Here is an 18,598-nt window from a genome sequence, read left to right as displayed (position 1 = left end):
TTGTCCCTTCACATCTTCAAGAACCTAGAATGCCAACCATAATAGTCTAATAGTTATTGGGTAAGGTAGATGATGGGCACAATAGTGTTAGTACTCTAGCTCTTTGGAAAGCCTTCACACATGGCTTTGTTAAACATGTATGCTAGTAATCTTGCCACCCAATCCTTAGCATGTATCAAGTACTTAGCTAATAGACCATCATGATTTTGTACCTCATATCTATTGAGTTTAGTTTCTTGGACCCTGCTCTCTGTAGAGAAAGTGGATCTTTGTTAAACATGTATGCTAGTAATCTTACCACCAAATCCTTAGCATGTATCAAGTACTGAGCTACTAGACCATCATGATTTCGTGCCTCACTTCTATTGAGTTTAGTTTCCTAGACCCTACTCTCTATAAAGAAAATGGATGTCTCTAGGCAAGGCTCCACTAGATCAAGGAGAGGACATTGACCTACCACTCTATAGGGATTGGTTGCATATTACTCCCATGTATGAGGAGATGTAATAGGTGTGGTTGGACAATATTCTTTGAAAAACCCTCAGACCTCTTTGAGGCCTCTTTAGAGTCTTGGGCCAAGAACAACTAATATAAGTCTCTCTCCAATCGGGCTAAGAATGCTCTTTTCGTATGCCATGTGAGGCATCCATTGTGAGTAGCTTTGCCTATTTGTGGGTATCATCTTGAGGGGGCTATATGTGTGGGCTATGAGTGTGGAAATACTACATCCACTACTGTATGTAGAGCCTCATAGAACAGTTGTGAGCTCATGTAATGGAGTATTGGGGTTGGCATCATATAATAATTTGAAGATCTCTACTAAGTAGATATCCTTTGTCTCTTTGGAGAAGCAGTATCTCAGGTGTCAATGGCCCATCTAATGAGTCTATCCATGGGTGAATTGGAGATCTATCCTCAATGATAGGTAAGCATGATCCACTATAACTCTAATGAGGCATGATGAGATTGTGAGGTCATGAACATGATGTACAAGCATCAGAGGGGCAAGTACAATGCAGACACCATGTCGATGGGGGTAACATGTGAAGGCACTTGATAGGGGTTAGTCTAGTTAGTCCATTGAGCATGGCTGAGCCATGTGCTATGCCCATCTCTACAAGATATCTCCCATACTCAAAAGTGAATTCCCCCATATCCTGATAGGTCCTCTCTATCCCTAGCTCTACAACATCCTACTCCTATAACATCTCCTTAGATGCATCAAAGAAAGTGACTTGGTGGGTAGGCTATCCTAGCACTAATGTCTCCAAAATAGAATGACATCTCCTACCCTTGAGAACTCCCATATATCCTCATCAAGGGCTATATATGGTGATTGCCCCTAGGGTAGGTTGCATCTAGACATCACGAGGGGGGGGGGGGGGGGGCAGCATATGGCAATGTAAAGAGTGCTCACCTTGCCTCACACTCTCATCAACAGTACTTGGTTTGCTAATCCATACAAACTACCTATATCATTTGGTGTAACTTCTCTCTAAACAACATTGCAACTCCACTTTGATGGGACTACTATGATTACTATGTCTCCTCCTTGTATCTTGGTTCTCATCTATATCTTGACTCCCATCTATATCTCGTTACTCGTGGTAGTGTAGTGTGTGGCCCTTCATGTGTCTCCAAATAAAGTACTATGCCTCTCCCTGTAAAAGTCTCCTCAAATGCTCCCATGTCTAGTTGCGAGGCTACACTAGATTTTTAGACTACTACTTGAGGCTGATTCCATAGGACTTGCATTGTTAGTTTGTGAGTCTCTCCATGATCATATTCCCTCATGTGGGCTAGTTGGCTTGGTGTGAGATCACCACTCAAAACACACCTATATCTCAAAGTTCGGTGTTGTGCTAAGAAATCTTTCTTAGCCTCCATAGTAACTTAGCCAGCCTTCCTATCCACTCTCCAAGTATATGTGTGTAGATTGTCCTTAATGTTCATGATGGTGTATAACTCCTTGGTATCCTCTTCCATCTTCTCATGTATTCTTAGCCCAACCACCCAAACATGAAGTGCTCTCAATTTTCTCTTTTGTTCTTCTTCCAGTATGTCATTTATGATGGTGGTTGTGGATTTACGAGGTTTATTGTTATCATTTCTTGACACTTGGATCCATTGCTTTGATTCTCCCACTTGTTTTTGAGTTTTCTTGAGCACCTTTGCCCAAGAAGTGGCTCTTTCATAATCTCTTCTTCTTTCTTTCAGAGCTACTACACCTCCTCTTTGATCTAGGAGATCTCCTCTACCACACTAGTTTGAATTTCTCCTTCCATTGAGCTATATCTCCTCCATTTTCTTCTTACGCAATGCGATTTATTTTTCTTCTTGGGAACTATGTTTAGTTTGAGATTCTTGAACCTTTCATACAACTACCTATTCATTGTGTTCAACCCATTGTCAAACTCTGTCTTGACTTTGTTGATGGCATTGGTAATGAGTGTTTCAATCTTGACCCATTCCTTTCATACAACTACCTATTCATTGTGTTCGGCCCATTGTCAAACTCCTTCTTCACTTTGTTGATGGCATTGGTAACCAGTGTTTCAATCTTGACCCATTCCATTAGTTATACTCAAGAGATCACTTGGTTTGTAGGCTAAAGCGTATTTCAAAAATGGAAGATGGGCATGATGATTGATCAGTGGTGGCTAATTGGAGCATTTTTGATAGTCAAAACAAGTTCGAGGGTAGCATGGCAGATAAGACACAAGGTAGGGTTGGTGTGACATGCTTGGCATAGGTAAAAACAAGACTGGGGGTAGCCCATGAAAGGCTTGGCACATGTAAAATGCATGGTTGGAGAGAGAGAGAGAGAGAGAGAGAGAGAGAGAGAGAGAGAGAGAGAGAGAGAGAGAGAGAGAGAGAGAGAGAGAGAGAGAGAGAGAGAGAGAGAGAGAGAGAGAGAGAGAGAGAATCTCAACATTTGAAACTTGAATAGGTGGGACATGAAGAAGCAAGTGACATCACAACAACTTTGCTTCCCTTGAGATGCCATGCAAAGTGACTTAACATTCATTTCCAACATCCTTGATAGTTAAAAAATATTGTATAACTCACATACATAAAAAAGATCCAATGATAGCCCTAGAAGTGTCACTCTATTAGCCACTTTACCATAGACAGTGTGATGAATTCAAGGTTACACATGCAATTTTCTAAAGGCACCTTTGGAAAATGATGATGTACAAGGGCTTGCCATAAGGTGGTACCATGCCCAGCCGTTATTGGACTATGTGGAAGTGGACATACTATGGTATACTCTTAAAAATTTGAAAGTCCAATAAAGTGGTTAGGTATAGTTTTTTCACGGTTGGTTTTTTTTTCCTTAGCATAAAAAATAGCATAAAAGAGAAATGCATTTTCACTAGTGATAGGCGATCATTCATAGAGCGAAGTCAAATTTATAAACTTTTTAGCCTCTTATAGAGGACATTCCCAATATGCCATGTGAGTCTAAGCTTCTTTGAAATAGCTAAAACTTCTCTCTTGAGTCTTTCATATTCCTTAATGAGAGCATTGCTATGCCATGCATAATCCTATTCCTAAACTTCTAGATTAGTGGTAGGACCAATGTCCTGAGGTTTTCCTATAGCTTCCATGTTTCATCATCCATCTTGGTGTGGTCCCCAAGTATACCCATCTTGAACTGGATGTTATGATCAAACCTGGCCTCACCCTCCTATTTCTTGACTCTTTCTCAACAAGTAGCAAATTCCTATATAATAAGTGAGGCACATCCTCCTTTGCTCTACCACTAAGAGGGCACATAGAATAAAACCTACCAAACTTAGCAAGTCATGCTAGAGTGGGGAGCTTACAAGTGATGGCTCTTGGGACAGGAAGTCGCTCCAATTACAAACCTTGGAGAAAATAACATAGAGTTATGGTTTAAGCAAGGCAAAAGAAAAACACATGAGCAAGATCGTGGAGAAAAAGAAGGGAGGGGTTGCCAATCTCCCCCTTTGAGGATTATGATGAATACATAAAGCATGTGGTTATACGTACTAAGACATGATCCTTGATTGCTATAAGAGGAATGAATGTTGCAAGACAGATTATCCCTTTTCCAAAAGCTCAAGAAGTGATGGAAGGCAAGAGCTCCTAATTGTAGTTGGAAAGCTTGGAAGTTCTTCTTGCTTGAGAATTCACAAGCTTACTTGGTACATAACAAGTCATGTCCTCTCTAGTATGTAAAGGAGATTGGAATGCTTAACCTTTAAATAAACACTTGTGATTGATTAACTTGTAAAATGGGTGTTCAACACTTGGTGTGTAACCGACCTTACCAGGCCTAGGGTCGACATTGGATCAAAAAATTGTAATGATAAAGTATCCTTTCAGTTCTAAAAAAGAAAAATGGAGAAAGGGAAAGCGAACACTTGGAGCCATGATCTTCTGCATATTAAAGAAAGGAAACGACCAAAGTAAGGAAGACAGCAGGAGGAGGAAGAGGAGGATCACAATAAGCTTTTCAGTCTCAACAGCCAAGCAGCTATGAAAGCGCTGCAGCGATTTTTGCGCTTGGCTTGGATCTTGCAATCGTCCATTGAATAGAAGGGATCTTGCTCATAGGAAACGCTTCGAGTTTCAGCAAATCGGGAGGATTTCAGTCCATCTGGTCTAGCCAGCACACAGGCACTCCGTATTCGTCCTCTCCTGTCTCTCCAACTGCTTTGTATCTCTTTAGAAGATCAGAGAGCTAGAACAGGTTTGCAAAAGATCTTCCCGAGAGGACAAACTTTCTCCACCTTTACTTTTCTTGATGCAGTCCGATGCTCCTCTTGTGGCAATGTGATAACCTATCGACTCTATGACACCAATCGATCTGTTATGGCGAACCTCCATTTCAAGTGCTCAGTGCATTTTGACATCTCTACTTGATGCTTTCCATTTGTAATTAGCATAAACTCTTCGTTTGATGAAACATATAGATATACACTCTCGGAAGAGGTGAAAATCTCGATGAACATTTCATCCTCTGCTCTTGTTTAATACGTTAGTTCATACGCTACTGCTTTAATCCGAGCAAACTGCTTCCATTCGAGCAATCTGCCTTTTTGAGTTTCGACCGAACAAGACCACCTATACGAATGAAACAGAGTGCTAGCGTGGTAGCCCTCACTCTTTCCAAATGAGGATGCTAGAAATGTATTAGAACTTGTATACCTGGGTAGGGGGAACATGGAATCCCTTCTAGCAAGAGCTCTGGAATCAAAGCTCAAATATTGGCTGAAGTCATTTACAAGGGAACAGTTCAAGCTACAGGGCCGCACAGTTCAACTCTGTAATTTAGGTGGTTTCACCGATCTTATTACATTTTCATGAAAGAAGTCAATGATGATTTAAAAGGTCAAGAAACGTTTCCAAGGTTAATGATTGGTGCGCTTTTTGTTGTTCTAGATATCAATGGGGAAGTCCTTCATTCAAGCATTGGCCTTCCTCCAACATTGGTGGTTTCACAGGCTCGAGTAGGCCGCCTGGAAATCAAGGTTTTTGTCTCTCTCTCAAGGAAAAAAATATTAAAATTGAGCTAGCCAACCATATTGCTTACTTGGAGTTTAGATCATAGTGTACTTCATTTTACCATTGTCTATCACTCATCACCGGCTTTTGAAACTGCTTTAGCTTTTCTTTCCTTGCTCAACATGATCTAAATGTATAAAGGTCTGCTTGGATTTTGATCACATTTCTGCAATTCCGGCTGTTGATTGCTTCAGAGGGCCCTATGTCTAAGGTTCCATGTTCAGTGATTTGAGGTATGCCAAAAACTTACAGTGACAAGAATAAAAATCAATAATCAATTGAAACCTGAGTGGTGGGTCTGTCAGAAGATGCTGAGGGAAAAATTGTGTGGGAGCATGCCTACAATACATGAGGGATTCTATGTAGCAAACAGTTGCTGCATATTTCCTGGCAGCCACTGGCTCACCTGCTGTAGATACACCTAGAATGCATGTGTGTGTGTGTGTGTGTCCATACATGCGCACGTACGTAAATACGTATGATGGTACTTACTTACGTACTTTCGTACTTACTTTATCACTTTTTTTCTTATTCTCTCCACACTCATGTACATTCACCTTTAAGTGGGAGGTCATTTGGGGCTAAAGGCCGGGTGTGTGTAGCCGCTTACATTTACCTGTACTTACTGCCCACACACCTATACACTACAAGTGGCGGCCACCTGTCATTGTCACTTTATTATTTATTCTTTACATGACAATAGAATAAGGTAAGGCAAATCACATATTGTAACTGTTGGAGTTTTCACTTACTGTCTTGCTCTCTCTTGCTTGAACCTCCCTAGCTCTTGCTTCTCTCTTGCTTTTGCTCGTGCTTGCACTCTTGCTTCACCTTTCATGTTATTTCCCTATCAAAAAACACACACATGGAAGTTCTCTCTCTCTTTTTTTTTGTAATAAGTTCTCTCTCTCTCTCTCTCTCTCTCTCTCTCTCTCTCTTTTCTACATACTTTGATTCCAAAGCTTCTGTAAACTTGTAAAGAACCCATCTACTATTTTAAGAATGCATGTGTATTCCATAGCTCATTTCTCATTTTATGAAAAGTAATTTAAGAAGGCTTTAAGTAGATGTAGTAGTTATTTGTTAGGTATAGGGAATTTGCTACCCGTGAGACGAAATATGCAAAGTTTAAAAAGTCTTTTAAAGCATGCTGTTATGCTAGATATTGGGACACCCCCTAGCCTAGATCTCTCAAACATGCACAAGGGCATCTTCGTTACAGGTTCAGAGAAATCAAGAGATGCCCATTAGAAGAATATGACTGATGAGAGGAAGATCAGGAAATTTACATTTGTTGTTGCCTCTTACCTATTAGGGCTTGCAACAATGGTGGGCTATGACCCTTTTATATTGGGGAGGCTCTTGATTGGCATCAACTATTTTAGCTGTGGGCAGCAAGTTGAGCAATTCAAGTCAAAAGAGAAAACTACAAGCTTACCTTTTTATGGTCGTCGGCAAAGCTGATTTCATAGGGTTCCAAGACGCAAGTGGCCATCAACAATCTATAGGGAGTGGCCTTGAGTTGGCTTATGAATTGTCAGGTGAAGTTCCAAAGGTTTGGGCTGATTTTAAGCCAAAGACATGGAGCAGTTTCTGCCTCTGAAAATATAGGAAGAAGTAGCCAAAGATGTTGGCAGACATATTATTCTATGTCTTATCCTACATACATCTATGATCTGCTTGTGAGGCTCAGTTTGTGTCAAATGAGGACATTGGGCGCTTTGTCAATGTCAGAGTCTGTTAATTTATCTTATGTGTTAGTCCTCTCCATTTTAGGCTCATTAGGTGGAGATGGGGTTTCTTCTCCATTTCATCCACCAGTTCATTCAGCCTGTTTATACTGCAGACTGAGTTTTTAGTGGAGTGCATTTGTCATTTAGCCATGTGGGCAGCTGGGTGGCATTGGATGGCCATTTTCTGCAGGCACCGTCTCTTTTGGCATCAGGTAGCCTGTTCTTGCCTTTTATGCCTATTTATAGGCGGCCTAGCCCATGCCTCCATACATCCATCACATCCGTCATTCTAGTTAGTCATTATCTTTCATCTTCCTCAGCCAGATTCCCATCTGCTTCCATTAGTCTAGTACCCTCATTGATGCACTCCACAATGTGTAGGGGCTGATTGTCTGCAGCCTTGTATCAATGTTCAGAGTAACTGAAACCAGCCTTCCTTCTTGGAATGGGTGGTGATAACCTGATTTAAGAGTTAATTACAGCAATAAATAAATGCACATAAAATGAAATACACACTTTACCATAACATTCTTGGACAGTAGACACCTTGTTGGCCCCAAAATTGGCGCCCCTTGCGGTATTTCTTTAGCTTTCATTCAATTGGAAGGAGTATAACTTGAGATTCTCCAATCTCCTCTTGCTAACCAATTGCTCTTGCTGTCATAAATGTCAAGCAAGCCTTTTGGGTCATTTGCCCCTTGTTTCACCCAAGACTTCTTCTCCAATTGGACCCTTGGCTGGCCAAATGCTGCCCCAAATCAATTCTGGATGGGTTGGCTCTTGAAATCCCTTGATAATCTTCAATTATCAGCTGCTGATTTCAGTCCCTTGAGCCTTCAATCTCTAGCACGGATCCCAAGGTAGGTGCTAAACTGCTGTGAATTAGGGTTTACTGCAGAAATTACAGATCAGCCCACCAAAAATGGCTGAGATCTCCTCCAAATGGCTGAGAATGGCTAAGCATAGGCTGAAGGAGATGAGAGAATGCTGTAGAGAGAGAAAATTTTGAGATTTGTCACGAAGAACTGATCAAAATCAGCTGTTGCCCTATTGTACCAGCCCCAAACGGATGCACCAACAACAATAGGAGCATCAGAGATTGTGATCTTCAGGAGAAAGTGCATCGGCAGCAATTTTCAGCTTCCCAAGGTCAAGAATATGCAATCTCCATCACCAAAATGGTCTCCAATGGCTGGGAATTGGCCCCAAAAGCTGGCAGCAACAGTCCAACACCTCTTTCCAACAGCTCCAAAAATGAAAAAAACGAGATTTCCCTCTCCCTTCAGCCCTATTTAGCCTTTCCCCCACTTACATGGGAAAGTTTTGCCAAGTGGCAGCTTTCTTAATCCACTTTCAGCAATTTCCAGTCAGTTAATTCATTTTCAAAATTAATTAATTCTGAAGATTAATTCAGCCCTTAATCCATGCCCAGAAAATTGACCTTGCCCATCCAAAAATTAATTGGCTAGGCCATTTGCAACCCAAAGTGGTCCCATGCATTAATTGTCCCTTGGACAAGCATTAATCCATTAATTAATGCCTAGTCCCTAGTGTCACCACTGACACTTAATGGCCAATTAATGGTCCTAGGGGCAAACTGACACCAAAATTCACCTAGAATCTAACAAGTGTAACTTGTTACAACTTTTGCCTTTGACACCCATCTTTTTCACAAGGTCCTTCGGTCTTCAACTGTGAGAAAGTAGCTTGCACCTCACATGTGCATCTTTTAATTGTACATTTGATTAATCCTTTAATCAAATGTCAATTAAATATAAGCAAAGCATCAAATTTTCACGTCCTCGTGATAGTAACTTTTTTTTTTTTTGGTGTGTTTTATGTGCTATTCTCTTCTCTCTGTGTCCTTGTTTTTGTTGTGCGTCCTTACCAAAGGATGGATTGGCTGTTAGGGGATGAGAAATTAGGTCAAAGATAATACTCAATTATTGCATGATTTATTCAGCTCTTGCATAGCCCCAAAAAGGAAAATAGTTCAACTCGAATTGATAAAAAACCAACACTTTTTGGTAGGACGAATGTCTCAAATGTTTTTCAAAAAGGGGACCAAGGGATGGGCCACTTTCATTCTGCATCTATTGACTTTTATCTCAGATTGTTACATGGTCATCACTTAGCCCTCATTGCCATCATTCAACCTTCATCATGATGCCATTTCCTGCCCACAATCCCATTATGCTTGTGTTTGAGATAGATGCTGCTGCTTGCTGCCCTAGTGATTGTAGCCACTAGGCTAGCTGACATGGCCAAGAGAAGGATCGTGCAACTAGACATGTATGTGAGCGGTGAGACATGCGCGCTACCATCAACAGATCGTGGGCAGCAGATCATGTGTCGAGCAGCAGTAAACACAGCAGGATGCTGGATCAGTGGACAGATGGGCGGTTAGGTGCTGGAAATCTGCAAACACAGGCAGCAGGGACAATGTGGCTGCTCTATGGATTCTGCAGGCTGCAAAATGCAGATTTGCTGGTGTGCCAGGTAGGGCGAATGCAGGAAACAGGTAAATGCAGTAGTAAAGATGACGTGGACATTAGGGTGGCAGGTTGACAGGCTGTACAACAGCTCCAAGAGGTATGGAAGCAGTAGACAGGTGTTCCAGCCTATGACAACAGTCGCCAGCTGGTAGAAGTGTCCAGTACAGTGGTAGAAGGCAAAACAACAGGCACTACATGGTAGATAACAGTGGGCAGCAGCTCTGGCTGATATATCCTCTGCGTACAGGGTGTGGACAGCAGTGAGAGGGCTCGTGCAAGCTGCAAAAACGAGATTGAGGTTGAGTGGTGGGCAGCCTGTCCATTTATAGATGGTTGGGTCCTCCCAAATTAGGGTTTGGGGGGACTGTTTTAAGTGGCTAATCAGCATGTAATGCATTTGTAGCTCAACAGGGAGAATTGTAGCCAAATTAGACATTGCCTTGCATCATATGTAAGCAGTCAATGCCTTCTTTGGATGAAGTCATATGGCTGGGAAGCGCCATTTTCCATGATCCATTTGTGAATTGTGGGTACCATCAATACTGCATGCTATGTGATGAAGATCAAACAGGCAAGAAATAGGGCATTTCCTCAACTGAAAAAATGGTCAGTGTGTTAGACAGTCATTTCCTGGACAGTCGTACGGCAGAGGACACGTCAGCAGTCGGACAACAGGCAGCGTATAGGTGCCACGTGGCACAGTAGGTACAGGCGCCACTTTTATGGGCAGTCCGATAGATTCTGCATTATTTTAGGTGCAGTTGGCTGCATTTAATGCAGCCAACCTGTTGGTGTGATTGCTATTTTTCTTGGCTATAAATAGCCAGCCCTTGGTGCACACTTGTTTTGTCATTATTTAGTGATTCAGATTTTGATCTTGAGATCTGTTGGCTGAGACAGACTGTGCTCGGGCTGACGGAGATCGAGGTCATCAAGTGGGAGACACATGCAGATATTTTCTTTGCCCCCGTGTATTTCTGCACTCTTATACAGCATACTACACTGCAGATTTTCTGCGTTTACACTGTCTCCTTTTCTCTCTCTCTCTCTCTGTGTGTGTTCACTCTCTCTCAATCTTTGTCTTACGCTTCCGCATCGCTGCACTTTGACAAGTGTGGATGCCAAGCTGGACAATCTTGAGAAGGTGTTGAAGACGTTGGTTTCCAACACAAAGAAGACATTAGACAATAGTATAAATCAGGTACAATGCAGTCGATTAGATAAAATCACCAATCTTGAAGGCAATGTGGAAGGATGGAGGATTGAAAAGGTAGCCATGCTGATGGAAATCCAGCAGCTTAAACAAGAGATTGTTGTATTAAAAGGTAATGGTTGGGAGGAAGGGGAAATCCAAGAGGATACCGTCATTGCAATTAAAGAGAAAATCCACAAAGCAATGGATCTCAAGCTTGAAGCCACAAAAGAAGGATCGGTTGAGGTTGTGAAGAAGAACATCAAGAAGGAAGTGGAGGAGGAGCATCATAATACACATCGTTACTACCCTTGAAGAAGGAAAAATGAGGCAAGTAAGAAGTCTAAATGTGAGGGTGAATGGCAGCCTTGAAAAGGAGGGCTCAACACCTGAAGATAATAGTAAGGAGCTATGCATACACTTGGGGTACAAAGGGGAGGATCCACTTCCCTTTACCAAAGCATGGAGAATTGGGAAAGAGCCACAAAAACACACTCATATTGAAGCTCCAAGACAAGACAACAAAGAGGGCATTTATGATAAAAAAAATAACTATGTGGACGCTTGGGGGATCCCACCTACTTGATGACTTGACCAAAATGCAGGTAGAACATAGGCATGCATGTATGCCGAAAATGGTTCAAGCTAGAAAGGAAGGCAAAAAGGTAGTATACAAAGACGGCTTTGTCATCATTGATGGCAAGCTCATTGAATCGGGATGTGTGGCCTATGGGACAGATGGCTTAGAGATATGAATGATAGTGAGGAATTGTAATGGGTCACTTTGGACACATCTTAGGAGGATGGAGGAGGTGATGATAGATCATGACATGATTATGATAACAGAGATATACTAGAGTCGCAATAGAGGGCTACATAGGGTGCGAGGGTATGTTTGGGAGCCCACATTCAAGAGCTCTATGATGTTAGCCTACCCTATTTGGTCATGTCAGTCTGTCATCTCCTGGTTGTGAGCTCCTGTCAGAGTCTAACAAAGACATTGGAGCTTTGATAGTTTAGTGTGCATTTCTATGCATTTCCTCCATTTTAGACACATTTCTTGTGCATTTCCTCTGTCTGTCAGTTGGATTCTACCCTTGACAGTGCCTATCTGCTCCACGATTGCATGGGATATTTTGTCATTATTCTTTCATTTTTTTGTGTGCTGCAGTCATATCACTTATTTTAGCAGGTCGGCTAGATTTAGAGGCCTTTTTAGCAGTTAGCCAGTTTTAGGGGAGTTTGGCTATATGTAGCCGCAGCCCACACTTGGCTGATCACTTCTTCTTGCAGATTTCAATACACTCTGGCTCCCAGACACTCTTCGACTTGGTGCTGCCATCATCTCAGCCTGATTTGGTGCCCTCACTGATGCCTTGGGCTGCATGCAGGGATCGATCAATCCACATCATTGTGTTCAGTATTCATCTTCATTCGTGCAATATTTTTTCCTTCATTTTTTGCTTTCTCTCTCTCTTTCTCTCTTTGTGTTCGTGTTCCTTCTTTTGTTGCGCGCTCTCACATGGTATCATCACCTAAGTGAGAGCACAGAGTGGAGATCTATTGACGAGAAGCAGCCCATCCATCAAACGCAGCAATCCAGCCTTACGTTTGTTGCAAACATAGCTATCTGTGGAGGAGGTGACAACATTTGGTGGGTCTACATTTGCGTTTTCAGCTTGGCGACCCCTAGAGGCAGCATTTATTGCTCAGTGATAGCCTTCTTCAGCCAATCATCATCATCTAGAGGTGGCAGCATCCTCTATGACTGCAGGCCGCAGATCTACACCTTTTGTAGCTGATTGCCTTCTGACATTTGCATTGTTTCCATCAATATGCAGTTTATTGTTCCATCAATATGCAGTTTATTGGGTGATTGCAGATTTGGAAGATGTCTTACTAGTTTATAGGCTTTGATGACTTAGAGGAGGAGCTTTTGTCTCACAACTCTTCTGAACAAAGGTGATTATGAGGAGTTTTGATGGGAGGAGTCTCCTAGAACCCGTCCCTTTTCTGCTCATCCTTCATAGCAGGACCCATTTGAAATGAAGGCTCCTTCTGCTGTGAAGATTCATTCATTGATCCCCTCTATAGAGGTGCATGTTCTTTCTTCCTTTTGCAAAGGAGATAAACTTGACGGTGCCAACTTCTCATTGTGGTCTTGCAAAGTGGAGTGCATTCTTCTCGCAAGATGACTGATTTTGGTTACTAACTCTTATCCATCCTTGCATTGCTTACATGAAGATGCTACAAGTTCTGTAAGTCATGGAACATTAAACAAGAGAATATGGTTAAGAGCAGATGACTTGGTAGGTTCCCTTGGATTATATTTTCCAGAAGCCAATGACGAGGTTGTGTACTTATAATATTCAAGAGCTTTAAGTGCATTCATAAGCAAAGTCACAAAGAAGATGGAGTTGTCTAAGTCGACTAAGTGTGGGACATTGTGTATGCATTAGCCTTGCTTATGTGGACTTATTATGGTTCATTAGAACTACATAGACCTTCCGTTTTTTGCGCCGTTTTTTTCGGGCAGATCTTAGACTGAATCAAGGCACCATGGATAGAGGAGAGAAAGAGGTATCCAAGCCACCACACAAAGGGGAAGCTCATGCCATGCAACCACAAGTAACTTCAGAAGACTCAACTTGAACTGTAAGTATCTCTCTTTCCATGCATTGACGAAAATGGAAGGCCACTCTTGGCTGAGTAAAACAGGGTAAATATGTATAAAAAGGAGGGCAGTAGCCCATTCAGGGATTTATTCATGCTCATGGAAGAAGAAAAGAGGAAGCTTTGAACATTGTTTGTGCCTATATCCATGGAGTAACAACTCTCTCCTTTGAAGTGAGCCTCATGTTTCACTCTTGATCTTTCTTATCAAAACTTGTGGGCTGAGCTGGAAGGCCCAAGAATGCTCTTTAATGAACTGAATTTCTGTTTTACAAAGCATCTCTTGCATGGTTCAGGAGGTACATGCATTTGTGAAGAAAATGAGAAGGGCACTGTCTTATGCACCTATCTCTTAATGTAAACTCTCTTCTCTATCAAGAGGAGATCTTGGAAAGCATAAAGGCTCTGTTTTGGACTGTTATATGCAGCCCATTACTCTCTTTGTGGGCTGAATCTTTGTTTTGCAAAGCACCTCTTGTACGGTTCAAGAGGTACATGTATTTGTGTAGATGAAAAGAAGGGCAATTCCTTATGTACCTACCGCTTGATGTAGACTCTCTTCTCTACCAAGGAGAGATCTTTGGTAGACAATAAAACTCTGATTTTAAACTGTCATATTCAGCCCATCACATTCTTTGGGCTGATTCTTGTCTCGTTGATGTTCCAATTTCTACTTTTATGATTTATGAAGAGAACATGCTCTACTTTCTCTTGTAATTGCTGTATCTAAAAACTCTTGCCTTGAAGGGCATTGAAGACACTCTTTGGGAGATTATTTGTGTCATCTTGGATTATTCTTGGCTGCATAAAATAGGGTATTTATAGGCCGAAGCTTTATTTGCGATCCATTTCCTTAATCTTGGTAGAACATGGGCTGCTTTTGGTTCATATGAGTGACTACAAGCTTTACTCTTTGTGAGTAAATTTCAAGGACATCTTTTGACACTGTTAAGAGATACTTTTGGACTCTTCTTCTAAGCATAAAACAGGGTATTCATGGGCTGAAGCTTGTAAACAAAGGTTTTACTTCATCTCCAATCATTGCAAGTACAAACTAGATCTGTTCTTCTCTCTACATAGTATCTTGCTTCCTCTTCATTCAAGGGCAATTTTAAAGAAGTCTTTTGGTGATTTTTTGCCATACTTTGAAATTAATCTTGGCTGTCCATGACAGTCAATCCATAAGCTGAAGCTTTTATACAGCTGCATAATTCAAAGTTACATTGATCTAAGTCATGAAACTCATGAACTTTTCATGAAAACCCAACAACAATGATGCTAGTTCAATAACCTTGATTCATTCAGAGGCTGATATAGGCAGTCTTCTTCTCGATCCTCTATCTTCATTGTACTAATCAGTTGAAAAGAGAAAGTGTCTTGAAGATCTTTTTCATGCCTAGGCTGAAATAGGCAGCTATATTCATAGGCAAGGAAGGGCAAGACTATTCTTGTATCAATTGAAGTTGTACTCCTGTTTACAATTCATCCATCTTTGTGATCTTAAGTTTCAAAGCTCTTAACCTATTTATTAGCTGTCTTATGTATAAACCTTTCTTTTCAAGATAAGCCAAAGAATATGAAGAATTGAAGGTTGTGAAGTTCCTCTTGAACCCACAAACATTCACTTGTATCTACCTATCTCTTGAAGATACATCTCCATCTATCTTGTCCAGTTTTCTTGTCAAACCCCTGTTGTGACCTTCAACACTACGCGCTCCGACACCGCAAGAGACTCTTATGGGTCCAGCTTTTGGCACTTGTCTTGGAGCATGACAAGTGACTTAGAGAGGTAGGGGCTAGTGGTTTTGGCTTCTCCAAGGATTTTACTGCAGGTATACCAGTGGTGGGAAGAATAAGAAGAGGGCCAAGGACAAGAAGGACGAGAAAAAGGGAAAGAAGCCCAAGTGCCCACATTGTGGGAAGGGCACTTACCTTGAGGAGAAGTGCTGGCAGAAGTATTCCCATTTGAAGCCAAAGGATTCGAAGGACACACCCACCACAATAGAGTCTGTCTTCATGCATGTCTTTGCCGAGCAGGATACAATCCTTATTTCTTGCACACAAGAGAAGTCGTGGCTTGTGGATAGTGGAGCTTCTTCTCACATGACCTTTTTGTAGGATTGGCTTTAGGACTTGAGTTCCAGAGGGGGCACCAAGTTCTTTATGTACCTGATTTGGGCTTTAACCTTTTGTCTATCTATGGTCTTACCTAGCTAGGTACATGTATGGTCTTTATTAGAGATGCGGTTACATTGGAGGGTGAGTCTACAGGTGTAGCTCTTTGGATAGGCACATAGGAGGGTGGGCTTTATACGCTCATAGCCTTAGCCGCAAGGTCTTCCCACAAGCTTGGGCTACTTTGGCATGCTCGGTATGGTCATTTGAACATGGATGTGATCCAACGGGCTTCTTGGAGGAAGATGGTGGAGATACTTCTAGATTTTCCTCCTATTTACACCCTTTGCCCTAGTTGCTCGAGATACATGCAACATCAGCAGCCACATCCACATCTTGCTACTAGGAGGGCTTTTACACCGCTTGAGTTGGTTCACATCAACCTTTGCAGACCTATGGGCTTGACCTCCCTTGGGAAGGCCAAGTACTTGTTGATTGTTGACAACTTCAGTCGTTATGTGTGGCCGTACTTCTTGGAGTACAATAGCAAGGCATACTCCCGTTTCTGCAAGTGGAAGGTGTTTGCTAAGAAGGAGACGACCTTCAAAGTTTGTGGTGTTTGAGCCGATCATGGTGGAGAGTTTACTTCTCATCTCGTTTCTCAATTTTGTAGGGATCATGGAATTCGGATGGAGTATACCCATTCGAACATACCATTTGAGAATGGTGTGATGGAGCGTATGAATGGAACAATGCTAGAGATGGCTCGATCGATGTTGGGAGCATCAAGGATTACCTCATTCCCTTTGGGGTGAGGCGGTGGCGACTGCGGTTCATATCCACAACCATTCTCCTACCTCAGCGTTATAGGACATGACTTCATATGAGGCTTTCTTTGGGCGAAAGCCTTCGTGTCTCACTTTCGTATCTTTGGGTGCGATGCATTCGTCCATGTGGACAAACTCTAAGTCGAGAAAGCTCATTTTCATGGGGTACAACACTACCACGAAGGGCTATCGACTCTATGATCCTACGATGCGGAAGATTGAGGTGCGTAGGGATGTGATCTTCAATGAGGTTGCAGCCCCTGAGAATCCGATTGATGGTTCTAGTGCAAGTGATTCTTCATCATTGACTGCCCCTCCTTGCCCTCCCCCTGCCTTGCCCTGTATACCTCTCCTTCTCCCCAGGTTACCTCTCTACACCCCTCCGTCATCGGCTCCTCCCCCTCCATCAGCTCCTCCTTCTCCTCCTTTTACTCTAGCTTCCCTACCATCGCTGACGGGTTTCTCTACCTCGTCAACGAGTATCCCTAACCCTTCTGCATCCCCTCATCTTTTTGGGGATGCACAACCATCAGCTCGGGAGCTTCATTCGGACGAGGAGGATGTATCTTTACTTAGTGAGAGGGATTCCCATTCCCAACCAAGTGCTTTGCAAGTTTTGGAGGCCCCAGAGTCCCTCTCGCAGCATGATGAGCCTCTTGAAGAGTACGAGTGGAAGCAAAGAGAGTACGCACATTGATCAAGGTGCAGCAAGAGTTTAGTAAATAGTGAGTGAGAGTCAACAGATAGGTGTGTACCAGTGTGGTAGACACAAAGAATAAAAGAATGTATTTATACTTAGGGTATGATACACTTACCCGCAAGGGTGAGTTCACATGTGTAAAGTAATATACACATGGGAGTAGCGTAAGGGCCTTTACCCCAACAACCTCCCACTTAAAGGTCCTAAGCAAACCTTTAACCAACTCCCACTAAAGCAATGCTTATGTTGAGCCCTTGCAAGACTTTTAGTGAGAACATCTGTAGGGTTATCGTGTGTTTTGATCTTAGTAAGTATGACTAGACCATCATCAAGAACCTGTTTGATGAAACGATACCTAACATCATTATGTTTGGTACATGCATGAAACATGGCATTCTTAGCCAAGTATATATTCAGCCTCAGTGGTGGAAAGCATTTTGGTGGGCAGCCCAAAATTCTTAACCAAACGACCAAGCCAAACGGCTTCTTTTGAAGCTTAAGTGGCTGAAATATATTCAGCCTCAGTGGTAGAAAGTGCTGCTATCTTTTGCAATCGAGAGCACCGAGAAACTACCCCACCAATCAAGGTAAAAATGTACCTGCTAGTAGACTTGCGAGTGTCCAAGTCACCTGCTATGTTTGCATGACAATACCCTTGCAGATCTAACATACCCTTTCCATAGCAAATGCATTTTCTTTCTGTGCCCTTAAGGTACTGTAAGATGCATTTCATTGTGTCCCAATGTGCTTTGCTAGAATTTGACATAAATCTGCTCACAACTCCCACTGCATGAGCGATGTCAGATCTAGTGGCAATCATAGTATACATAAGTGAACCACAAGCTGAAGCATAACGAATGCCCTTCATAGAGCTGGCTGTCTTATCATCTTTTGGGCAATTTGCTTTGCTAAGCTTAAGATATGGTGGTAAAGGAACACCAAGTGGCTTAGCATCAGCCATAGAAAAACGATTAAGTACTTTGCTGATGTACTTTTCTTGTGAGAGAAACAAGAGTTGCTGCTCTCTATTTCTCATCACACGCATGTCCAAAATGTGTTCAGCTGGACCCAAATCCTTCATGGAAAAGGCTGAATTCAGGTGTTTTTTCAATGAATTAATCTGGCTTTTATGCTTACCAGCAATAAGCATATCATCCACATAAAGCACAAGTATAATAAGGCTTCCATCATTAGCCTTCTTGATATATAAGCAGTCATCTGCATTACTTCTTTTAAACCCATGTGAGAGCGTGAAGGCATCAAACTTTTTATACCATTGTCTAGGAGTCTGTTTGAAACCATACAAGCTTCTCTTAAGCTTACATACG

General features: G+C 42.1%; 1 protein-coding gene across 2 annotated transcripts in view; it reads left to right on the top strand.

Annotated features, from left to right (window-relative positions):
- The first annotated feature begins 4,383 nt into the window (after positions 1–4,383).
- The window catches only part of LOC148041375 (amino-terminal region of chorein), a 91,817-nt gene continuing 77,602 nt past the window's right edge, over positions 4,384–18,598 (top strand). For both annotated transcript variants that reach the window (XM_087679120.1, XM_087679127.1), the window contains exons 1-2: positions 4,384–5,305; positions 5,413–5,501. In XM_087679120.1, coding sequence (XP_087535246.1) covers positions 5,194–5,305; positions 5,413–5,501 — 201 coding nt within the window. In that variant the 5' untranslated portion in view covers positions 4,384–5,193. The remainder of the gene's footprint in view (positions 5,306–5,412; positions 5,502–18,598) is intronic.

This window comes from Lygodium microphyllum, chromosome 1, assembly GCF_053477565.2.
Source record: "Lygodium microphyllum isolate KBCC chromosome 1, Lygodium_microphyllum_v1.1.10, whole genome shotgun sequence".
Taxonomy (NCBI): domain Eukaryota; kingdom Viridiplantae; phylum Streptophyta; class Polypodiopsida; order Schizaeales; family Lygodiaceae; genus Lygodium; species Lygodium microphyllum.
The sequence above is the reverse complement of the archived record's forward strand: the minus strand, read 5'-3'. Positions and strand labels throughout refer to the sequence as shown.